At 37.8% G+C, this 26,389-nt stretch overlaps 1 protein-coding gene across 3 annotated transcripts in view; it reads right to left on the reverse strand.

Moving 5' to 3' along the window:
* Cdh12 (cadherin 12) overlaps positions 1–26,389 on the reverse strand; it is a 993,285-nt gene that overhangs the window by 30,303 nt on the left and 936,593 nt on the right. For all 3 annotated transcript variants that reach the window (XM_076551719.1, XM_076551718.1, XM_042261391.2), the window contains exon 9: positions 14,064–14,317. In XM_076551719.1, coding sequence (XP_076407834.1) covers positions 14,064–14,317 — 254 coding nt within the window. The remainder of the gene's footprint in view (positions 1–14,063; positions 14,318–26,389) is intronic.

Below are 26,389 nucleotides of genomic sequence, written 5' to 3' on the forward strand. Positions count from 1 at the left end.
AATTTTTCTACACACTAGTAAATTTACAGACTTAAAATTTTCTAACTCCATGAATGGTAGGGCGTCCCTTGCATGTAGAATTTATTACTTTAGCTTTCTACTGATAACTAATCATTATAACGTTCTGCAATATCACAAATGACCTATTATAATGCCATGTCACTATTAATTCTAATTTTTCATATGATTTCAGTAAGCAAAACATAGAAGGTAAATAAGGCCACACATGAAAAATAGTGAGAGATAATTAGAGCCAAAGGGCTCTCATTTAATGAGTGGATTAATCACTGTGTTTTTACTATGAGGACCTCATTGAGTAGTGGTAGTGACAGGAGTTTTGGACTGGGTCCCTGGAAGCATGCCTTTGGGGTTATTTTTTGCCCTGGCTTCCTCCTATGTGCTCTTTCTGTGCATTCTGTACAAAGAGAGGTCAAGATGCTCTTCCATGTTAAGATTCTGCTGCCATGACCATTCCAAGTTCTTGGGGCCAAAGAAGCATTGACTTTACCTTCTGAAACTGTGAGGCAGAATAAAGATTGAACACCTTGAGTTATTTCTTTTGGTATTTTGTCGTAGTGATGAAAAATAGCTATTGTAATATTATTATGCATTTAAAGTAATCAATATCAAAAAATTGTATTTAAAGATTTTTAAACTGTGTGTACAAACATACACACAAAAAAATTCAAGTAAGCTTGGGAATAAGACTTTTGTACAAAAGCAATTTAATAATTATACAGTGAATCGAAAGAGCTGTTAAATATGTACTTCCTCAGTACTTCAAGGTAGAGCAATGACCTGAGATTTCAGAAGATAAAACATAAATACAATCAGTTCAGGCAATTGATTTGGACTATAACCACTTTAGATGGCTTTCATCTGATGGTGGGAATGGGTTGGCATAAACCATAGCAGAATAACCTCAAAAGCAAATCATCAAGCAGCCATTAGATCCACCAATAGGATAATATAAAATTGTTTGAAAATGAAAACTTTGGCTTTCTAGTTTTAATCTTCATCAAAATGTGTAGATTTACATCAGTAGGCCATTGAATCTTCCTATAAACAATTAGCTTGACTGAATCTTTTAAGAAGTTAAAAGCCATATTTAAAAACAAGAATATATATTTTGGTTTTTACTCCATCTTGATGAATGGTATTAATTTCACAGTTAAACTTGACATTTTTCAGATTATTTATGTTTCTGACCAGGTGAGATCATGTAAATGTGCATGAAGAATTTAAATACTTCCAAGTATGCAGTTGACTCCAAAGATACAGTGTTTTCCTGTCTCTATTGATACAATAGTCATTTATTTAATAAACTGTTGAAAGTTATGAATGTAAAAATAAAATATAGGCTCCAAAAAGCCCCCTCATGCACTAGGGATGGATTCTGATTCTATTGCCAGCCCCTGCCCCCCAAGCAGATCAAGCTACACAATTGTCTCACCATGCAGAGAACCTAGTCCAGTCCCATTCAAGCTCCACAGTCATTGATCCAACTTTCATGAGTTACCACTGGTTTGGTTTGGTCATCTCAGCAGGTTTCCCTATCATGATCCTGATACACTTGCTCATAGAATCCCTCCTCTCTCTCTCCTACCTGACTCCTGGAGCTCTGCCTGGTGTTGGCTGTGAAACTCTGCATCATCCTCCATCAGTCATTGGAGAAAAGTTCTGTGATGACAGTTAGGGTATTCACCGATCTAATAATTGGACACCTTGTGCAGCTTTGAGGCACGGGGAAGGACTTGGACTTGCCTCTACTGGATGTGCCTCCCCATGGGAAGCCTTGGGAGAGTGGGAGATGGGCTGGAGGGAGGCTGGGAGGGGCTGGAGGAGGGAAGGTGAGGATCTTTGATTGGTATGTAAAATGAATGAAAAAATTCTTAGCAAAAAAATGAAATAAACAAAAAAGAAATATAAAGCAAATAAAATTTCAGATAAATACTCTGTGGTTGTTTGAATAAGAATGTTCTCTATAGATTTAGGTATTTGAAGACTTTGTCCCCAGCTGGTGGCACTATTTGGTGAATTTCAGGTGTGGCCTTGAGGGAGAAGTTACATCCCAGGAGATCGGTTTTGACGGCATATGGCCTCATTCTATTTCTAGTTTTTCTCTTCCTAATTCCTGTTGATGGTTGAGGATGTGAGCTCTCAGCTCTCTGCTCTGGCTGCCATGGTTTCCTGTGATGATGGAATTCTTACCCTCTGGATCCATCAGCAAAAATAAACTTTTTTTTTCCATTAGTTGGTTTTGATCATGGTCTTTTATCACAGCAACAGAAAAAATAATAATGTATACTTCAAATTAACTTAAGTAGCAGACAAATCATAAGTGCTATACTGGAATCTGGAAATGTTTGTTCAAAAATATCCCTATCCTTACTGAAGCCATCATTTGATATCACAAAAATGACTAGTCCCTCTTTAAATTAAGGTCAGGGGAATGTTTAAGAAATCTGAGCAATTTGCTCCATTGTAACCAATACAAATTAGATATTTTGAAGTCATTTTATATTGAAGGTCAGTTATTATCAATATAATTAAATTCTTAGTCATTTAATTGGTGTAAGGCCTAGTCTGGGATGCACATTTGTGTTCAGACCCAACCTAGAGCATCCCTAGAGCATCACCTGCTTACACTATCAGCAACCTACAGGCTGCCTCTGTCATTCACTCTGTATGCAGGCCTAGTCAGGGGAATACACAAGATGCTGGCCCAACCACACAAACTAATACTCCAAGCCGACACTTTAATAGCAGTTTTCCCACCATCCCAAGTAGATTCAGCTAATTAGTCCTGTTCACATATGTTTTTGCTTGGCCAATGAATTGGAATCACCCTTGTTCCTTCAATTCAGAATCAACACTGAGTATCTGATGACCAATTGACCTCCCAACTAACTCCTCATATCTGATCTGACACTCAAGTGAACAGCCTAGAATCTCACATCAAGCACATGAATGTTTTCATATTCATGGACTGTATGCTACACAGTTTTAGCAGAGTTTTTTCTGGTCAATCTTCATTTTCTTAGAAGAAAATGTTGTTCTAATATATTCTTCAGGTATTTATTTATTTTAGTAAAGGAATCTCCCTGTTGTATAGCGGCCATAAATGCAGCTAATGGAAATTAAATGCCATCAGCACATTTGGAAGTAGACTTCATGCAAAAACTGACTCAGAACAATAATTCTCTCAGGGATCTTAAACACTAAGAATAGCATAGTAGCGACAAGTCACACAGAGCAAACTACCCCAGAGGTTCGCACATTCAGCTACTGCTGCAGTTTCTGTATTACAAGTTGTCTTAATGGTTTCCTTTTCCTTGAGTGCCTTTGAGGTACTTCATACTAAATTCTACCTTCCTTTTCTTACCATTTAAGCACACTAACAATTTATCCACAGTGTCTCTCTTTTCCCACTATCCAGTATTTTTGGATAGTGTCTGTAAGTTTATTTCCTGCACACTTTTAAATGATTTAAGAATACATAATGTATGTTTTAGTGGAATCACTTTAAGTTGTTGTTAAATGTAAGTGGTTAGTTTTATTTATAAATAATGAAATAATACAGAAATAATAGTTTCTGTCACAGAAACCAAGATATATTTTTTCTTAGTGTAAACATTAAAAATTCATCCTTACAGAGACCACTTTCCTGGATTATGGTCTGTGAAGTTTTTCACACACTATATTTTATTATTTAGAAGATAGAATTTTTTTCTATTGAATTAAAACACTGACAATATAAGTAGATATTAAAATGAAGTCATAAGACAAATTAAAATGTTATCAAGATAATATAGTATATTTTAAGCACTGTATATATTATCTCTTTCCTACAGCATTTATAATGTAAAATTTAATGTGATGTATATATGTTAGATCCATCAAAATATCCACAAGGTCTCACCAATACACAAAAGACTACAGGCAACCAAGAAATGCTGAGAGATGGAGAAAGAGTTTTCTCTATGGAAAAACACACCAATTAGTTAAACACCAAAGGTCAGCCCTGAAAACACACATATGAATAATATTATGCAGACTGATCAGATTGTATTCATGTATTTAGGAATATATATGTATATACATATGTGCATGTAAAAAACGATTGCTGAAAAAAAGAGGCAATGAATTTGAAAGAAAGCAAGAGGAGTATATGGGTGTGTTTGGAGTTAGGAAAGGGAATAGAGAAGTGTTGTGATTTTATTATAATCTCAAACATAAATAAAATCTTAAATGTGTATGAGAGCTGGGCAAGGTGGTGAGTGACTTTAATTATAGCAGCAGCACAAGGCAGGCAAAGGCAGGAAGATCACTCTCTGAGTTCAGGGTCAGCCTAAACTATATGATGACTTCCAGGACTTCCATGAATATGTATTAAGAGCCTGCTGGAAGAAAAGAAAAAAGAAAGAGAGAGAGAGAGGGAGAGAGAGAGAGAGAGAGAGAGAGAGAGAGAGAGAGAGAGAGAGAGAAAGGGAGAAAGAGAAAGAATGTGTGTGTGTGTATAAAAAATAGTTGATTATATACAAACTATCTGTGCAAATTACAATTGTGATTTTCCTCAGAATAATTTCTAAGCTTATTATTAGAGACAATCTTAATTGTTTACATAAATCCAAGAGTTGAAATACTGAAATCTTGACAGCTTCCTCCATGGTTTTCTATCTTTGTGAAAACACTCATAACTGGAGAGAAGACGTAGCAGCTAAGTGCATTGGTTGCCCTTGTAGAGAATTTTGGGTCAGTGCTTAACAGCTGCATTTTCACTCAGCCATTCATGACTTTAGATTGGGATCAGCTGTCCTCTGGCCTTCAGGTGTCAGACACACACATGGTGAAGATATATGCAGGAAAAACACTCAAAGACTTCAAATATCGTGTAAGTCTAAAATACAAAACAAACTAATTATTTTACTGGCTAGGTGAAATTATTAACACAAAGCATGACATTCATTTAATGAAGTCTCTTGACTCCTATGATATGTCAGGTTATATTTGAGATGTGTGGACTCCATCAGAAGCAGTGTTTAGACACAACTCCCCTATTGGAGCGTCTATACTGATGGGAAAAACAACACAATAAGTCACATGCACAGTTCTTAGAAGGTGCAAAAATGTAATAAAAACACTTTATATAAGTTCTTGCCCTTTTTTATCATCACAAAAATCTCACGTAAGCATGTGAAAAACTTTGAATTATTTTCCAATATTTGTTTTTCACATTGAATAAGTAAATTATTAATCATATAAACAACTTTAGGAAGGCATTTGGTAAGCTTGGCCTCTTCTGTTCCAAAATTCTGTTGTTTGTTTGGGGTGCTTTGATTTCTACACTGGTGCTAAAATGTCTAGTATATTAGATATGATGCTCAAGATTAGTAGATATGCTTATCCTATGTTTATGGGTCTCATGAGATAATCCTTTTCTAGAAACTTCAGAATGACAAGGTGAACCACTAAAAATACATATCAGTAGTGGGAAACTGGACTATCTTATGGTTAGAATTGTCAATTGTTCCCTGAAGGCCTATATACTAAATGCTTACTTGCTAGCTCATAGAATAGTGAGAGATGAATGTATCATAAGGATTGAAGATTCATCATTGGAATTATCCCCTTGTGAACTCATAGATTGATGGGGTACTAGGAGTTAGGGAATGACTAAAGAAAGCAGATCTTGGTACATGACTTTGATTGGTATTTCTTTTTGTGGCCCATTTCTGTCTCTTTTTCTGAATCCCAGATGACATGGGATGATGAGCAGTCCTGCCTAACTAGGAGATCTTCATCAGAAGTCGCCACAGCAATGAAACATAGAGCAAATGACTGAACCAACCAAGCCTAATTTGAAAATCTCCTTTCTCCCTGAAATTGAGGTGTCCAGGTATTTAGTCACAGTGATAGAAGATCACTAACACAGCACATCAAAAGACAAAGACTAGACAAATGAAAGTAGGAAGAAACGAGCACAGCTGGGCTGCTGGTGAAGATGGGAGGAAAGGCCACCCATGTTCTATATGCTGAAGACTAAACCAAAGTGATCGCTTCTATGAAGCTAGATCAGGTTTTGATAAAGGGACTTGGTTTTTGGGTTACTGATCTGACCAGAAATGATAATGGTGATGATGATGATGATGATGATGATGATGGTAAAACTTATAATAATATCAGAAGAGGAAAGTAACTATAGCCATGGATTATTACAGCATGGTATTATCATAAGAACAGACAGACAGATAAATGGGATAAATCCCAGACCCCAGGGTAAATCCACACACCTATGAACACCTGATTTTTACAAAGAAGTCAAAATTATACAGTGGAAAAAAGAAAGCATATTCAGCAAATGGTGTTGGCATAACTGGATGTTGGCATGTAGAAGAATGCAAATATAGCCATATCTATTGCCCTGTATGAAATTCAAGTCCAAGTGGATCAAAGACCTCAACATTAATTCAGTTACACTGAACCTGATAGAAAAGAAGGTGGAAATAGTCTTGAATGAATTGGCACAGGACAACTTCCTGACTATAACACCAGTAGCATAGACACTAAGATTGACAATTAATAAATTGGAACTCCTGAAACTGAAAAGCTTTTGGAAGGCAAAGAACACTGTCAGGAAGACAAAATGGCAGCCTATATAATGGGGAAAAAAGATCTTTACCAATCCCATGTCTGACAGAGAGCTGATCTCCAAAATATATGAAGAGCTCAAGAAATTAGATATCAAATACCAAGTAATCCAATTAAAAATGAGGTACAGATTTAAACAGAAAATTCTCAACAGAAGAATCTCAAATGGCCAAGAAACACTTAAAGAATTGTTCAATATCCTTAGCCATCAGGGAAATGCAAATCAAAACAACTCTGAGCTAGAATCTTACACCTGTCAGAATGGCTGCGATCAAAAACAGTAATGACAGCTTATGTTGGAGAGGATGTGGAGCAAGGGGAACACTTCATGGATAGTAGGAGTGCATCCTTGTACAGCCACTTTGGAAACTGATACGGCAGTTTCTCAGGAAATTGGGAATCAATCTACCTCAAGACTTATCTATACCAATCTTGGGCATATACTCAAAGAATGTTCAATCATACCACAAGGACACATGCTCAACTATGCTCTTAGCAGCCTTATTTATAATATCAAGAACCTGGAAACAACCTAGATGTCCCTCAACTGAAGAATGGATAAAGAAAATGTGGTACATATATACAATGGAGTGCTACTGAGCAGTAGAAAGCAATGACATCATTAAATTTGTAGGCAAATAAATGGAACTAGAAAAAAAATATTCTGAGTGAGATAATTCATACCCAGAAAGACAAACTTGGCATGTACTCACTCATAAGAGGATATGAGGTATAAACTAGAGGACAGCCAGGCTACAATCCACAGCCCCACAGAGGCTAGGTAACAAGGAGGGCACAAGAAGTAATGCATGGATTTTCTGGGAAGGTGAAATAGAAGAGATCTCCTTTGTAAACTTGCAAGGGAGGGAATGGGTACATGAGAGATCAGGTTGGGGGAGGTGTTGGAGTCAGGATGGAGGGGGTCGATTAATGAAAGAGATGTCATGATGTTGGATAAAGGGGGATTAGGCAGGAGCCAGGTGCCAGGGAAACTCCCAAGAATCCACAAGGATGATCCCAGCTAAGACTACTAGCAACAGTGGAGAGGGTGTCTGAACTGGCCATCTGTTGTAATCAGATTGGTCTACCCTAATTGTCATCAAAGAGCCTTCATCCAGTTACATGGTGGAAGCAGATGCACAACTAAGCACTGGGCCAAGGTCAGTGAAGAGAGGAAGTGGGGGGTTTATGAGAGGGGGATCAAGGTCATGGCAGGAGAACCCACAGAGACAGCTGACCTGAGCTCATGGGAGTTCATAGACTCTGGAGTAACAGCTAGAGAGTCTGCATAGGACCAACCTAGGCCCTCTGCATGTGTGTGACTATGGTGGTAGCTTTGTCTGTGGGGCTCCTAGCAGTAGGATCAGGATCTGTCCCTGGTGCTTCAGCTGGCCTTTTGGAAGCTATTCTCTATGGTGGGATGCCTCATCCAGCATTGATGCAAGGGGAGGAGCTTGATGTAGCCTCAACTTGATGTGTCATGCTTTGTTGACTCCCATGGGAGGAATGGATGTGGGGGGTGGGGTGGGTCAGAGGTGAGGGCAGGGAATGGGAGGAGCGGAGGGAAGGGAAATTGTATGTAAAATAAAAAAAAAATAATAATAATAAAACAAAAAGTGAAACACATAAACAGAAAATTAGTTAATATGACATAATATTCAGCTTTATAGTTTTAAGAACATATTTTTTCACTATTATTCATGAATGAGCAAGCATATATTTACACAAAAATGTGACTCAGGGCCCATGTTTCCTTAACTGACATGATCCAAGTTTCTTGTTTACTCCAAGGAAATGGAACTAAGACAGGTTTCATGTCATTCAAGAACAAATCTGTCTTCTGACAACTCCTCACTGGGATCAATCAGCTCCATCTGTGCCTGTTGTTTTGGGAAAGTTAGTGCTTCTCATGAGAAGCAAATATGAGGATACCACTTTAGTTAACTTACAGTAGGACAGCCAGATGGGGGTATCTGTGACAAAAGCTAAAGACACAGCTGCACAAGGAGTTTTCTAAAATATGCCTTTCTATTGTTTCTCTCACAGAGTCATGATTCAGTGTTTTCAAATTTGAAAGTTTGTCCTATTATCTAATGATACAGTTCACTTACAGACTTCCTGCCTGTTTCAGTTCTGAAGAATTTGAAATTATACTTTTGGTCCTGTGTACATCATGCCTTGCCACTGTTCTAAACACAGCATCCAAGGAATGCATTAAGCAATTTCATGTATACTCTAGATATACCATGCCCCAATGAACATAAATGTTCATTTACTGTTCATTGTTTCTAATGATAGTTACATTTCCATGTTTGTTATATGCGTTTAACATTTCTGCAATAACCTGTTGCAGAATATTACTTTAACTAGGCAAACATGTATTAGATTTGTTTATGCTGTATGTGTTTATTATGTAAAGGAGTGTTACTTTTATTTATGCTGCATTTGTTTAAATTATGTGAAGATGTGTTGCTGTTTCGCCTTGCCTGACCAAGGCACCTGAGTGGTCTAATAAAAAGTTGAAAAGCCAATAGCTAGGCAGGAGAGGGATAGGTGGGACTGGCAGGCTGAAAATAAATAGGAGGAGAGAAGAAGGAGAGAATGGGGAGAAAGAGAGAGACATGTCTGGGGCCAGAAGCCAGCCAGTCACCAGCCAGTCAGTCATTAGAAGAAGCAGGGAAGTAAGACACACAGAAAGAAAGAAAGGTTAAAAAGCCCCAAGACAAACCATAGATGAAGAGAAACAGGATGATTTAAGTTATAAGAGCTAGCAAGAAATAAATGCTAAGATAAGCCCTAGCATTCAAAATGAATTAAGTCTCTGTGTCATGATTTTCGAGTTGGTAGGTGGCTCAAAAGAAAGCCTGTTATAACCATTTATGTTCTACAAAAATTAAGATCAATCTCTTCATCAGATGTTTCCTACTGACAACAAAATAAGTCAGAGTGATAAGGGCTTCAGCAACATGACTGAAAAACGACAGCATTCCAATAGATAATGGTATTGTGAATCTCTTGCCCACCACTGTGTCTGTGTGTAGATTTTAAAGGTGTTGTAATGATAACATGTATAAAAATATAGCTTGTTTCCAATGAAGAACCTGGAGAGGATTTGCACTGAAATGAAAACTGACCAGTAATTGTTTCTCTCCCCTTACATAAGTCAGATGTACTTTTTAGAGTTCTCTCTTGAACACAAGACATGTTGTGGAATATTCCTTGACACTGATTTGTCACTGTGATTGGTTTAATAAAGAGCTGAATGGCCAGTAGGTAGGCAGAAAGAGTTTAGGCAGGGTTTCTGGGAACAGAGTGGTGTGGTTGATATATTGTGCACCCCAATAAACTTATCTGGGGGTCAGTGAACAGAACAGCCACTATATTAAACATAGAGGATAGGCAGTGGTAGCACATGCCTTTAATCTAGCATTCCAGAGGCAAAGATCCATCTGGATCTCTTTGATTTCAAAGCCACACTGGAAACTGAGCAAGGAATAGTGGCACACAGCTTTAATCCCAGGAAGTGATGGCAGGATGCAGAAAGGAATATAGGTCATGAAAACCAAGAACTAGAGCCCTTTAAGTTCTAGGATTTTAACAGCAATTCAGCTGAGATCCATTTGGTTGAGGACTCAGAGGCTTCCAGTCTGAGGAAACAAGATCGGCTGAGAAGTTGGCGAGGTGAGGTTAGCTGTGGCTTGTTCTGCTTCTCTGGTCTTTCAGAATTCACCCCAATACCTAGCTCCAGGTTTTTTTTATTAATAAGACCTTTGAAGATTTGTGTTACAAAGTGGTCATGGGGAAGAAGGACGGTGGAGTTGTCAGCCATACATAAGGAAACAGAACATGTAGGAGGAGAGGTTAAAAACCCATGAGCCACATGGCAGCATGTAGATTAATAGAAATGCGTTATGTTAAGTTATAAGAGCTAGTTAGAAACTATCCTAAGCTAAGGCTGAGTGAGCTTTCATAATTAATAATACGTCTCTATGTCATTATTTGGGGGCTTGCTTAACAAGCATGAGAACCTGAGTTGAGATCCCGTTATCCATACGGAATAAATAAACAAGAACGAACAGAAACAACAACAAAATATGAAAATAAGTATGCTAATGCATATTCATATCCTCAGCTCGGTACAGTTGAAGACAGTATGATCACTCACACGTGCTGCCACAGGACTACATACAGGTTCATGGAGAAATTGCTTCTTAAGAAAATAAGGCAGAGAGTAATAGAGAGATACTTGGGCATCTTTCTCTTCCTCTATATGCTCATAAATGCTCATATATGCATGCACATGTTTGCTTTCATGCACACATACACACTTCACATCTGTGCACGCGCATGCGTGCACACACACACACACACACATTCTTATGTCAAAATACTAAACTAAGTATGAAGGTGTGAAGTTAGGAGATAAGGGGGAGAGATAATGAATCTGCGTGGCTTTCCTAAGATAGAGATCACTGTCCTTCTATAATATTTATTTATTTAATATGTATGTGTGCATGCCCATACTCATTATTGTGTACCATGTGTGTACATTGTCTGAAGATGACACAGAAGGTATGGACGTACGTGGAAATGGAGTTATAGATAGTTGTAAGCCACCAGTTTGGTGCTGGGAACAGAATACAGGCTCTCTGGAAGAGTAGCCTCTGCTCTGAACTCCTGAGCCATTTCTCCAGCCTGCTAATTGACCTGTTTAGAACTTGGAGGAGCTGCTCCTTACTTCAATTTATGAATACAAGAAGACCATGCAGCAGAGGAAGATGGTGATGCTACCAAGATGCTGTATTTACCTTCACTTTGGTTACGGACTTCAAAGTTTCCTGACTGTGCCATGGAAATGTTTCTTGCTTCAAATGTTATAGGGCTCTGTCATAGAAAACTGAAATGGTCAGAAAGCAAACTGGTACCAAGTGGCAGGTGCCTTTGTAACAGATCCCTAACTAAAAGATGTCCAGGGTCTGAAAGAACTTTGAATGTCTATAATGTATAGCTATGTGGAATGATTTTGATAAGTGGTCTAATGGAAGAGAAAAGAATTGGGTAACTTTAGAAAAAGGTTCTATCTTTGTTGAGAGTATCCAGAGGCCTTGAGCAGTGTCTTGGTTGAACACAAATGATAAAGCCAATCTGATGACATATTACAGATAAATAAGAAATGTATTATTGAAGAAGCTATGAATATGAAAGAGAGTAGAGAACAGTACATGGCATAGTTGGAAGGACAAAGGGAGTGGACAAATATAACTAACTTGTAATTTCAACAAAAAATAATCCAGAAATAATAATTTCTGTTAGAGGAAATGCTTTACAATACTATTCCATGGGTGACATTAAAAGAAAAGAAAGAAGAGAGAGAGAGAGAGAGAGAGAGAGAGAGAGAGAGAGAGAGAGAAATAGAAATAGGGAGGAATGGAGGGAGGGAGGGAGAGAGGGAGGGAGGGAGGCAGGCAAACATACACACACATTATTGGATATCAGAGCAGTATCAATTCATGTGGCCATGTGTAGAGAATTTTGGAGTAGTTTTCAGGTCACAACACTCTTCTATCAAAAGATACAACTTTGAAGATACTAAACTCAGTATGTATCCTAGATTTAATAAGAACCACATTATTATGAATTAGATTGTGAGTCTATACTTACACAAACATCAAAGGAGACAAATTAATTGAAAATGGGATTGTTAAGCAAAAGGATATCAGTATATAAAATTTTAATACTTTAGCCTTTGCATATTACAAAAAGAAAAAAATTACAAAAAAATGAATTTTAGAAGAATATATGAGGGTTATTCTTTGGATCACATACTAAAGAACTTCGTTTTGGAGTGAACAAGGGATTTCACCCATCATGCCAAGAGATTTCAGAGAAGGAAATGTTACAGAAGAATCACTGCACACAGGGATTAACAAAAACAGAGACATAAGAAAAATTCAGGAAAGATGTAAGACTTCTCAAACAGAATCAGATCACTGAACTATTTACTCAAATGCATATGACTTTCTTGAAGAAGGAAATCAGATATAATTCAGCATCATGAGCAATGGAAGGCATGTCTACTTGTGAAATGGTTTCAGTAATACCCAAGGCCAAGGAAAAACACAAAGCTGGGGAGTTTAAAATTATTCTGCAGTTGTTACTTATATACCTATGCTATGAATATCACTCTGTATAAATAAAATGCTGATTGGCCAGGAGCCAGGCAGGAAGTATAGGTGGGACAAGCCGAGAAGAGAATTCTGGGAAGTGGAAGGCTGAGGCAGAAAGACGCTGCATGCCGCCACCATGACAAGCAAGATGTAAGTTACTGGTGACAACGAGACACGTGACAAAGTATAGACTAATGGAAATGGGTTAATTAAGATAGAAGAACTAGATAACAAGAAGCCTGCCATGGCCATACAGTTTGTAAGCAATACAAGTCTCTGTATGTTTACTTGGTTGGGTCTGGGCAGCTATGGGACTGGTGAGTGAGAGAGATTTGTCCTGATCATGGGCCCGGCAGGACCAGAAAAACTCTAGCTACAATACCTAGGTGGCGCTGACACAGAAAGTCACAGAGGGGACACTAGTTTTGAAGTGGTATGAACTGTGGATCATTCCAATGGATCTAGAAGACTCCTGACTCAGCAAATCTGTCATATAAAGAAGCCCAGATCTGAAGAAAAGTTGTTCCTAATAAATCTGCAAGTCCTGTGGACTTCCTCCTGCTAACATTTGGAACCATGAAGGTAACAGTGCTATTTCCTTCCCTCTTTTATACATGGAATAGGAGTACCTAGTCCATCTGTAACATGCCACATATTTTCAAACCTCAGCGCTTATTTAGGTTCAAAGACTCACAGCTAGAGAACTTGCTAGAATGGTTCCAACTGGGAATCTCTATGTCTTGTTTAGTGGCTATTTATAGGAGAAATTAGATGTTAGACTCTTGGGTTGATTATGGGGTCATTTAAGAGTTTGGGGGATGTGCATTTGAAATAATTTGGCATGTGAGAAGGAAAGGAAGGTTGGTGATTTTGATTACAATGTTAAAGGTGGGATATTTGTGTCTCCTTTCCTAAGGGATTCTTGTCTTGAAATTCTCCAATCAGTAATCTTGTGAATGATTTGATGTTGCTTTGCTCAGAACCTTTTATAAATGAAAACGTGGCTTATTAATTTGAGTGATATGTCCACCATTACATCGCGGCAAACAGTATTATAAGGATTTGTGCTGGTTGTTTGTATTCAATTTCTATGGCAATATTTCCATCCTTACCGTAATAAGAATTCATTAAATTTTGTGGGGCATGATCTGCTCTTCCTGGGCAGCACCTTTAGTGATGGAGTTTGCTTTCTCCTGCTGATTGAGTTTCGTTTGTCTAATGCACATTAAAAATTGCTATTCTTACCTAACAGCGCTACTGCCCACATCGAGGTCTTGGGCTGTGACAGCACCAATGATGGTCCCCACAGGAGTGTCTTCATAAACCTCCATGGTGTACATTGGCTTGCTGAACACCGGAGGCTCGTCCACATCCAGCACACTGATCTTTACCGTAGCAGTGTCTTTAAAGGGGCCAGCGGAGTGAAAGCGGTGGTCAAGGTGAAGGTTGGAGGCCTCTACTTTGAAAGTATATGCCTTCTTCGTTTCAAAATCCAGAGGCTGTGATAAGGACAAAATGAGGAATTATGTTTATATAGATCTGAGCAGAAATGGTGAAGCTGTTTCTAAGCAATCTTCCAGCTGCTCCCAATTAATTACACCTGTTTCATCTTCTCCTCTTCTTGCTAAACACAGGGCAGAGGAAACATAAGGTAAATATTTAATAACATTAAAGATCAACGGCATATAGAAGTAACCTATAATGTTAATTATCTAAGTACATAGAATTGACAAAATCTACATGTGCACATCAAGCTAGACAGGGCAACTCATGTTTCTCCTAAGCAATGTGCAAACAGTAAGGGAAATGCTATTTTGCTTTTATCCAATACTGACATCTACTGGACAAAAGTAAAGATTGGAAAAATAGAGCAACGATGAAATTGGATTGGCTGATTATTTAGCCTCCAGGTGCATATAGAATGCTAGCTATTTGCTTTTCTTATTTTTCCATGGCTACTATTTTCTGCTAAAAGTCTTGAATGAGCAGGTATTTTATTAACTATAAAAATTTAAAGTAAGTACAATGGTTACTAAAGTTGCTTGAAGTCTCAGAGTTATGTATCAAATCAGCGTGCACTACACTGTATCATCAGAACACATCACCAAGAATTCTGACTTCAAATGTATTGATAAATTATGGATGATCTTGAAAGTAACAAAAGAAATCATTCATGCATATGCACTGGTATTCAGTTTAGGTGTTCCCACTTTCAAATACCAGTTCTTTCACCTCCATATCTCTAAAATCACTGAGGTCTAGGACCACTGTGGCACTGGGACACGTTGTGGGAGGAGCCAGCGGCAGTAGACGTGGGATCTCATTATGAGGCTTAGGCTGGCTCTGAACTGGCAATCCACCTGTCTCAGTTTCTTTAGTGCTGGGATGACAGGTGGGACCCTTCACACTCAGCTTTTTGTGTGAAGTTGCTTTTTTTTAAGCCAGGTTGGTGACACACAGTAACCATCCTTCCAAGAACTTGGAAGGTAAAAGTAACATGATCTCCTGTTCAAGAGCAGGGTGGGCTACATAGTAGAGACAATGAGAGCCAAAAAGGCAACCATTTGCCTAGAGAAAGTGACAAATATCACTCATGTTGAAGAAAGAAGAAACTGCTATGGGAGACAAAAAATTTCAAATATTTGAAGGGTCTTCATGAAAAACAAAATGGTTGGAGTAGAATTTAAATTTGTGATAATGTAATTATAATTTATAAAAAGGAAGTTCCACAGCTTTCTGCTGTGGGATGGTCTGTATGTCAAATTGCTCTGATTGGTCAATAAATAAAACACTGATTGGCCATTGGCCAGGCAGGAAGTAGGTGGGACAAGGAGAGAGGAGAATTCTGGGAGGCAGAAGGCTGAGGCAGAGAGACACTGCAGGCACCGCCAGGACAAGCAGCATGTAAAGACACCAGTAAGCCACCAGCCACATGGCAAAGTATAGATTTATAAAGATGGGTTAATTTAAGATAAAAGAACAGTTAGCAAGAAGCCTGCCACGGCCATACAGTCTGTAAGCAATATAAGTCTCTGCGTTTACTTGGTTGGGTCTGAGCGGCTGTGGGACTGGCGGGTGACAAAGATTTGTCCTGACTGTGGGCAAGGCAGGAAAACTCTAGCTACACCTTTCTTTTTATGGGGTGCTAAGTTGGTGGTATACCATGTCTCTTTGCTTTCAGCATATTTTAGAATAAAGCCATAATATATAATTAATACTTTGTAAGAAGTGACAAGTTTTTCATCATGTGCCATTAGAGAGATCTGAAAGAGAGTTATATATAAGATGGAAGGGAGCCAGGTGGTGGTGCCGCATGCCTTTAATCCCAGCACTCTGGAGGCAAAGGCAGGTGGGTCTCTGTGAGTTCGAGGCCAGCCTGGGGCTACAGAGTGAGTTTCAGGAAAGGCACAAAGCTACACAGAAAAACCCTGTCTCAAAAAACAAACAAACAAACAAACAAAGATGGAAGGGAGTACATGTGAATTCAATTAAATGTATTCATTTTTATAAATGCTTAAAAGTGTGGATGTGTTAAGTAATACAAAGCTGAACGTAACAATCGCCAATGACTACTTCACAAACACTGATTTTTATTAGCTTAGTTGTTTGCTTTTCCAGAAAACAAACTGCAAGTACATCACTGATGCTTGTTCTATTACTACTCACAGATTCAGCTGTTGTCTTTGGATGCAGGCATGAGTACCACATCCTCCTCATTTTTCTCCCTGCTTTCTCCTACATACTAAAATGTCTATATTTGTATAATTATGAAGATTCCTTCCAAATTAGCCTTAAATTTATTTTTTACTGATTACACATTTCGCTTATCTGAACGAACTTGGATCCATACTGATATGTCAATTTCAAGGCAAAGAGAGGACAGAGGACTTCAGAATTCCTTTCCCTTTTCTAATATTCATTATTTTAGAAGACAGGCTGGTCTATCCTTTTCCAGAACTCCTGACCTAACACAGTGGCAAAATTCAGTAGTCAAGGTTGAGATAGATAGATAGATAGATAGATAGATAGATAGATAGATAGATAGATAGATAGATAGAGACAGAGAGAGAGACAGAGAGAGAGACAGAGAGACAGAGACAGAGAGACAGAGAGACAGAGAGAGACAGAGAATAACCTATTTTTACCTATGGATTTGTTTGGTTTTATTACTGAAAACTTACATCCTGCAGAGATCAGAGAACTGGAAAGAAAAAAAAAACATTGAAGAGAACCCCCCAGTAATACCCTAGCTGGAGTTCTTCTTCATGGCCCTGACCCTTAAGCAACCTCTTCTTACAAAGTGCTGTATCTCAGTAGAGTTCCTCACTCTTCTTACTACCATCTTAATTCAGGGATAATAAACTTAATTTTCTAATGATCACAATAAAGTTCTAGCATTTAAAAGAAGTACAGAATGATCAAGATTTGCTTAGAATCTTAGAAAATAAATTATGTGTGATGGAATTTATTTTTGTGAAGTTGAGTGCATCATATAATTCATGCACAATAAATATGAAATAAATACCAAACCTCCTGACACTACTCACAGATCACGTGATCTTAAGAATGTTTCTAGAAGGGTAAGAAAGTGATTGTGAGATCAGATTTTGGATGAGGATATCCCTTCTCCTTGGCTGGAAACACATCATTTATAGCCAGATTTTCAGGGGTGAGCTATGTAGAGAGATATGCAGTAAGAGACTACAAATTTCGAGAAATGGAATATCTCTATTTAATACCTCCCTAAATATAAAGGAAGAATTAACTGGGTGGTGGTTAATCCTGCACTGGGGAGGCAGAGGCAGGTGGATCTCTAACTTCAAGGCCAGCCTGTTATACAGGGCAACACAGAGAAACTTTGTCTTAGATAAATAAATAAATAAATAAATAAATAAATAAATAAATAAATAACAATAAATAAATAAGAATTAGGCAGACTATATTATTATAGTGACTTTCTCCTTCAACATTCTTATTATGTCAAAACTATGGAGAGTATTGTTGTAGGGAGCCGCTAAAGATGGCGCTGGCTTCCTGGGAGCCTAGCTGTAAACAACTCCATATTTGGCTATGATGCACGAGTATGGTAATTGGCCTTATGTCCTCAGCCTATCCCGTGGCTCCCCGTGTTCGCCTTCTGGCGGGACCCAATCACAGTACGGCACGTCTACCTGATTTCCTTTATAAGCAGCTGTAGTTTAGTCCTGGGGCCCCTCACCTCCCGCTCTCCCTTGATCAAGAGGCGCTCCAATAAAGTGTGTTCTGAGACGGATCCTCGCATGGTGGTCGTTCTTCCTCGCTGGCCGAGGAGCGCGCCGCATATTGTGTACAGATTTTTTTATCACTTCAATGAATGTGAAAAGTGTTAATGCTAAGTAATTCACTCTCCAGGGACTTCCCAATTTCCTGCTTCTACATAATGTTATATAGAAATCAATGGATTTCATTATTGACTTTTTGTTGAATTTGAAAATCAATTATTCTATCCTGAAGACAGAGTGCAAAGGTGCCTCCATTATATTATTGTCATCATCATCAAAATCACCATCATCATCATCAACATCGTCATCATTATTACTTTGTCTCCAAGGACCTCCAACATCTGTGCTGTGTGGCCCACCACTGAATGTAGGAATGGCCTGTGAATTTAGTAGCATGTCAACTAACAAGGTATTGAGTTTTAAAGAAAAACATATTGTACAAATGTAAGTAAGGTCCTTAATCATTTGACACATGTTTGAAAATCTTGCCTAGTTTGTTAAGGTTGTGAAAGAAAGTAAATAAGATAGTGTGAGGCTACCTTCTTAGAGGTTACTGGTGTGGACACAGCATACCTTCTTAGAGGTTACTCATGAGGACATAGCCTACCTTCTTAGAGGTTACTTATGAGGACACGGCATGCATATTGTCAGTGACAGAAACTATAGAAATTAAGGATAATCACAGACAAAAGCTGACACCAAAATAAATTTCAACAACTAAACCACAGGCAAATAAATTCTGCTGGCAATAGTATGCATGGAAATAGGCCCTAAGGTTCATATCAGATCCTGGCATCAATTCACACCACAGTTTCACTTGAGAGGTGCTGAATAAAAGGACTCATCACAAATACTTTGACCAACAGCAACTATCATTTGCCTATCTTTACATCCTCTCGTCCTCTTGCTTCAGATTTTATGATGAGCATGCATCATTTTCATCAACACAATAAAGCAATCACTCTCACAAAAAATACATCCTGAATTAGGAAGATTCTGCCCTGCAGAATCAAACAAGTCTTAATAATCATTAGAATGACATATTTTTGAGGAACTCATGATCATAAGGTGTCATTATCTAAAATGGAACTGATCATTTGTGGACAAAGAGTTGGAAACAGATTTATAACAGACCGAGCTACAACAGAAAGACATTGGGAGCATAATTTTGCTGAGTAAGTTTACTACTCTGCCTGGACAATAAAGATAAGGCATTCAGGAAGAAGTTGGTTTTGAAAAAAAAAAAACACAGTTTCAAAGACTTAGTTTTATGGCCAGTAATCTCAGTCTTTGTCTGGAAAGACACATAAGAGACTGCATTTTTCATAACCACTGTGCAAGGACTCAAATTAACAATTCAATAAAATGTGATCAAGCACTCGATAAAGAATAGATATCTCAATATCAGGTGAGAATGTCCCTGTAAGTGAGAAATAGACTGAAACTTGAACATTTGAAGTATAATTTTTCCTTTTAACAAAATGTACATGCATTTCAGCATAATATATGTATATATCAATATATGTACAATAAAATTTTTAGAAAAAGTTACATATATATACATATATATATATATATATATATATATATATATACAATTAAAAACAAAATTTTCAGGCAAAATATTTTCTAAATAAATTATGTAATTTAAGAAATACATATTCCAGGAAGCTTAATGCAAAAACCTTAAATCAAAACTACTCACTAGATATTCCTTCATTTTTTTCTATGAAAACATTTTTACTAGATTTCACATTTATTACAATACTGCCACATATTGGCGGTTTTAACAAGTTAACTGAAAATTAATGGACACTAGTCCGATGACTGCAGTTAATGACAATAATATTAAAATACATCAGTAGTTGGCACAACGCAAACCAAATCAAATACAGAATTGTGAGAGCCTTCTGTACTTCTGTGTACAGATTTCAGTAAAAGTTTTCCTAAAAATGACAAAAGATTTAATTAAATACTGTATGTTTTGAGTAAAACACATATATATCTTTTTTTATATACAGTATAAATCATTTCCTAAAACAGACCTTCCTCATGGGACAGAATGTCTATTCTTTTTAAACTTATGATTTACAGCAAGCTGCATATGTCTGAAACAAATTTATTCTTTGAACCACACAGTTTCCATGTGTTTAATCAACTTATTTTTTAATATTTGCAAAATATAGCTAACTTTGTAATTCATGTGATTAAAAACAAAAATCAATATGCCAAAAATGAGAGAACAGTAAACCAACATAAAATACTCTTTTAGCCAGTGGAAATTTAAAACCTTCTGTGTACTTCAGCGATATTTATTTGTTTATGGGGAAAAACTACCGATTGGTGAACTATGTTGAGGCACATCAAATATAATGGGAATCAACCATTTTAAATGTATGTACCACATGCATCATAGGAATTAGAATGAAATGTTTGCATTTGGGGAAGAAAGAAAGAGGTAGGGAAAAGATTGATGAAGACATTCTTCCTGCAGGGCTTTCTTTGCAGAAAGAATGAGGTACAGAATTGCAATCACTCTGGTGTACTGGAATGTTACTTATCTGTGTCTGTTGAATATGCCAAAAATGGCAACAGAGGCTGTGCTGCTTCCTCGGTACTTTGCTCATGTTGAATGCTAGAAAATGATTCACATGGAATGTACAGATAGAGCTCCATACACTCACTTTTGGAGTAAAGAATAAAAAAGAAAAGTAAGGAGGAAGGCTTGGAGAAAAGCCAGCGCAAGGTAGAAATGAGGAACGATGAGGTAAAAATACAGGCTGGATAGTGGAGTTCTAAACCTGACTCAGAAAAAACACCAGGCAAGCTAACATCTTGCTGGCAAAGGCAGGTCCAGGGCACTGAAAGCAGCCTAAGAGATTTGCTGGATTCATGCTTTAGGAAATGGAAAAGAGAAATTATGAGTAGGAATACTTCTCTTGTGTTTGTGTTTATGATTACATTAGGCAGTTTCATAAATGCATGTATATCTGTGTGAAGATGTATGTGCATGTATTTATATGTGAAAATGAAGGACAGAGGTCCATGGAAGATGTCTTCCTTTGTCACTTTCCATCTTATTTTTGGAGGCAGGTTCTATCCCTGAAATTGGAACTCACTAATTTAACTAGACTTGACTGGCCATTGAACACAAGAATCCTCCTGTAACCACCTATATAGGATTAGCCTTAGTCTCATTTGCAAGCCGGACATGCATCTGAACCCAGGACCTCATGCTTAAATGAAAAATACTTTACGTATTTGTCATAAAGTCATATCCCCAACTCCAAACATAAAAAAATTCTATAGAGAGCAGAGATGGAATATATGAATTGCTATATCTTTTGAATTTTAAAGCAAAATTAAAAAAATTTAATTCTAAGAGATAGTACATAAATCTACATTGAGTGTTTCAAACTTTTGGATAATTTAGAGTTGAGAATTCTTAGGAGTCTAGAAAATTGAATTAAGAATTTTTTTTGTATATACACACATACACACACACACACACACACACACACACTCAGGAAATATGTTTTGCATGTATATATGGTTGATTGCCACATGCGTGTTGTGTCTGTGGAGGGTAGTGTAGTGCACTGGATCACCTGGTATTGGACTTACTGACAGCTGTGACCTGCCATATGCGTGCCAGCTCCTTTGGAAGAACAGAGGGCATTCTTAACCACATAGTCATCCCTCCAATACAAATTAAAGTGTTTTTTTTCCCCCAAGGCAAAAGCAAATGCTTTTAAAAAAAGAAACATAATATTCATAGACACAAAGGTTATAGCATTCTTTTCTTTAAAGTTGGACATTCCAGAGTAAATTAAAACAACAACAACAACAAAAAAGTGATTAGAGAAATGACAGATGTACAAATTTTGTCATATTCCTGTTTTTCCCCAAATCGACCACATGGTGGTGCTATACAACCAACTTACATGACATGGAATCTAAGTCTTCAGTATTGATAAACAGAAGAATTTGGAAAGTTACTGATTAATAAGCAAGTATATAATATAAAGACCCCAAAAGAACCCATTCACACCAGTTTATAGTTACCATAAACAGTAAATCATGAATATCCTATGCTGAAAATCATTCTTTGCATTTTTTTCTTTCATTTTTCTTTATTAAGAAATTTTCTACTCACTCCACATACTATCCACAGATCCTCCAACCTCCTTCCACTCCCCAGCCCTCTTTCCCAAGCCACCCCGCATCCCCACATCCCCAAAATCGTGGTCTCCCTTGGGGAGTCAGCAGAGCCCAGCACACTGAACCTAGGCAGGTCCAAGCCCCTTCCCACTGCACCAAGGTTGTGCAAGGTGTCACACCACAGGCACCGGGTTCCAGAAGCGTAGATGTAATCAACTGTCTTATTAAATAAGAAACACAGAACCAATGCAAAGAAGAAAGCCAAGAGATCAGAGCTAAGAGCCTTACCCTGCAGCTAGCCTCTTAAGCCAAGAGACCTCTCCGAAAAAGAGACCTACTTCCTGTGTGTTTGTCTTTATATAGTCTTTCTGTTCTGCCTTCTCATTGGTTGTAAACCCAAACACATGACTGCCTCGTCACTGCCTGTCTGTAGAGACTTCCAGGTCTTCTATGGTTGGGATTGAGATTAAAGGTGTGTGTCTCCGATGCTGGCTGTATCCTTGAACACACAGAGATCTACCTAGCTCTGTCTACCAAGTGCTGGGATTAAAGGCGTGCACCACCACCACCATGCTCTTGCTATGGCTCTAATAGCTCTGACCCCCGGGCAACTTAATTTATTAACATACAATTAAAATCACATTTCAGTACAAATAATATACCATCATACAGAAGCCGTCCATAGACCAGGGACAGATCCCGATCCCCCTGCCTAGGTGCCCCCCAAACAGTTCGAGTCTCTACATGAGTGGACTGGGTGGGGGGGGGGTGGCAGAGGGTGAGGAGTGGGGGATGAGAACATAGGGAAATGGAGAGTCAAAGCTGGAGCAGGGGCAGAGTGGGAGGGCAGGGAGGAAGATACCATGACAGATGAGGATATCATGGGAATAGGAAGAGGGAGGGTGCTGGGGAGGCTCCCAGGAATCCACAAGGTTGACCCCACCTTGGTGCCCTGGCAGTGGTCCAGAGAGTGCCTGGACCAGTCTACTCTAGTGACCAGCCTAGCAAATAACCTAGCTGTCATCATAGAGCCTTTGTCCAGTGACTCATGGAGGCAGATACAGAGATCCACAGCCAGGCACCAGGCTGAGCTCCGGGAATCCAGTTGATGAGCAAGGGACGTAGGGATCATGATGGGAGGATGTGTAGAGATGACCAGCCACACTAGTGGAAGCCCATGTACTGTGAACTGGTGGCTGTGGAGCCCCCATTACTGTGGACTGGTGGCTGTGGAGCCCCCATGGGACTGGACTGGGCCTCTACTTTGCATTTAATGCCATCTATAGCTTACGTAAATGTCAAGCAAAATAATAAGCCAATAGCATAACAATCATAATTTTTTTTTATTTTGTAGAGTCACTTATTTTATACTAAATAATGACATTTTAAATTCTCCACTTAACAAGGATGCATGATCACTTATTAGTTGGTAAAAGGTACTTTATTGAAATAATACAGAATTTATGGTGAAATTATATATACTATTAAATCAGAAATCTAAATATTCACTCTACTATTATAATTACACAAACAAGATAAAAATCATTTTCCATGAATAAATTTGTAGTTTCTGTCTTGAAAAGATTTAACTCAGTTTAGTTTCTATTTGTATAGATATTAAATAAATACACACCTTATTTTCATTTATCCATCAGTAATAATTAAAACATAATTCATGTAGCTTTAAACTATCATTATTTTCTTACTCTAAATGTGGCCAACCTCTCAATTTTTATAAGAGAATAAAGTTTATGACATTTTTATTCTTGTTTTGCTATCATTCCTATTGCTGTGTATCTCAACAATGTATAAGAGGGTTTTGATATTTTTATTCTTAGCTCAATACAATATGATATGAGGCAAGTTAGTGTCCTTATTTTGTTCTACTTTTTATCAATATCATGTGCCTTGGAGAGATTTGTAAAGTTTCATGATGTTACTCTGGATTTAAGCTGACAGAGAAATGACATTCTGTCTGAGTCTTCATAAAATGAATCAAAGTTGAGTTTTAAAATAAAATAAATAAAAATGCCCTTCTTCATTCTTCTCAGCTCATATAAAACCTGAGCATCGTATTCATCTACTTACATCCCTTCCTCTCAGAGGAGAAGACGGAAATGAAAGTAGTAAATAGGAAGCAAGGGTGAGATAAAAGATAAAACAAAAATGAAAACGTGCACCTCACAGCACAGAACATTCTAAAGCCTAAAGTGATATTTTACAAAAAGAAAAGAATTGTAAAATTCAAAGAAACTCATGCTTTATTCCTTACTTGCATCTCAGAATCTTTTAGTGCAAACTTAAAGTAGTTCCTTTAAAAGTAGTGCATATTCATTTCTCAAATAGAGTTTTGACCTTCTAAATGGATTCAGTGTATGTAAAGTGTGACTCTTCGATGAATTTTATTTTTCACTGAAATCCTTACATTGGCTTTCCATGCTAAGATTGCAAAGGGAAACATTCTAACCAATTTTACGACATAATACAATTTGAAATTTGCATAGACTTCTATTTTGGTCTATATTTTCATTTAAGCACTCTTAATCACGACTTTAAAGTAGTTGCTTACTAATATATTGATTATATGTTTGAAAATTCTATTTTTTCTGAGATTGATACTGTCCTTAAAAAATTAACGCTTTTTTTTTGTTTTTGGTATTGTTGATGTTGGGTTTCTTGTTTGTTTCTTTGCTTCTGTTTTTGTTTTTGAACAATGAAGAAATACTCCATTGTAAAAAAATATTACATTTTCTTTATCTATACTTCAGCTGAAAGACAACAGAAAAAAAAAAAAAAAGACAATGAAATTTGCAGGCAAATGGGTGAAACTATAAAGAAAACCAACCTGAGTGAGGTAACCCAGACCCAGAAAGACAAGCATGGTGTGTACTCATTTATAAATGTTTATTAGTTGTTGAGTAAAGGATAAATCATGCTACAATTCACAGACCCAGAGAGGCTAAGTAACAAAATGGGCTCAAGAGGGGGGGGGCATCGGGATCTGGCAGAGAAGGGGAAATAGAATAGACTTTGTGGGTTGACTGGGAGAAGGCAGGGCTAGGCAGAGGAAGGAATCGGGGAAGGGGTCAGAGAGATGGAGGGAGAGGGGTCAGAGAGATGGAGGGAGAGTACTAAAAGAGATTATTGGATATGAGGGGATTAGGGGTGAGGTAGAAACCTAGTGCAATGGAAACACCCTGGATATCTACAAGGGTTACCCTAGCAGAGATGTCTAGTAATGAGGGATACAGCACCTGAACTGGCCATCATCTATAACCAAGCAAGGCTTTCCAGTGGAGGAACTTGTTGGAATAGGTATGGACTTGTAGGTTTCCAATGCAAGCACATAAGGGTCCTTTTATTCAGGTTCAACCTGGGCCACCACACGGCACATGGAAGGAAATGTGGTGGCTGGCGGTCACAAGCCCAGGTGTAGAGAGTTTTTATAGGGAAACACCACAAGCTGGGAATTGGCAACTTGGGATTGGGTAGAAGGGACATGGGGCACAACCTGCTAAACAGAATTATCTGGAATGCTCAGCAGGATTATCTAGATATCTTTAAGGGCCATAAGCCACAGACAAGATGTCTGCAGGAGGATACTGTTCTGTATCTGTTCGAGTTGTCATGGCACATTCCCAAGGTCCTTCATGGAACTGAGAACAGCAGGTAGTCTGAGATGGTGGCCCTTTCACTAAAATGGAGCCCCTAAAGTTAAGTCTAGACCTTCACAGTATGTTTTTCTGTATGCTATGCATTTCTTGTACTCTTTCTTCATTTCTTTCTTTTACTTTTGTTTGTTAGTTTGTTCATTTTGTTGTCCTTTTTTGTTTGTCTTTTTTTATTTGCCTATCTGTTTTTTAAGAGAGAAATAAGGTGTAGAGTTGGAAGTGTGAGGAAGTTAGGAGAATCTGGGAAAACATGGAGAGGAATCTCTGATCAGAATATATTGTATGCATACAATTTACTTTCAATAAAAATTATTTATATAACTCCAATATCTCTTCAGTATTGGCTTCTATAAAATAAAAAAAAATCACACACTTCCAACTTATGATAGCACAGGATGAACATCATTTTTCAAAATAGAAGAACTAGATGATTGTAAAGAATAATCATTCAAAAGTGAAATAAAAATCCAGAGGGGAG

The sequence above is a fragment of the Peromyscus maniculatus genome, chromosome 15, assembly GCF_049852395.1.
Source record: "Peromyscus maniculatus bairdii isolate BWxNUB_F1_BW_parent chromosome 15, HU_Pman_BW_mat_3.1, whole genome shotgun sequence".
Taxonomy (NCBI): domain Eukaryota; kingdom Metazoa; phylum Chordata; class Mammalia; order Rodentia; family Cricetidae; genus Peromyscus; species Peromyscus maniculatus.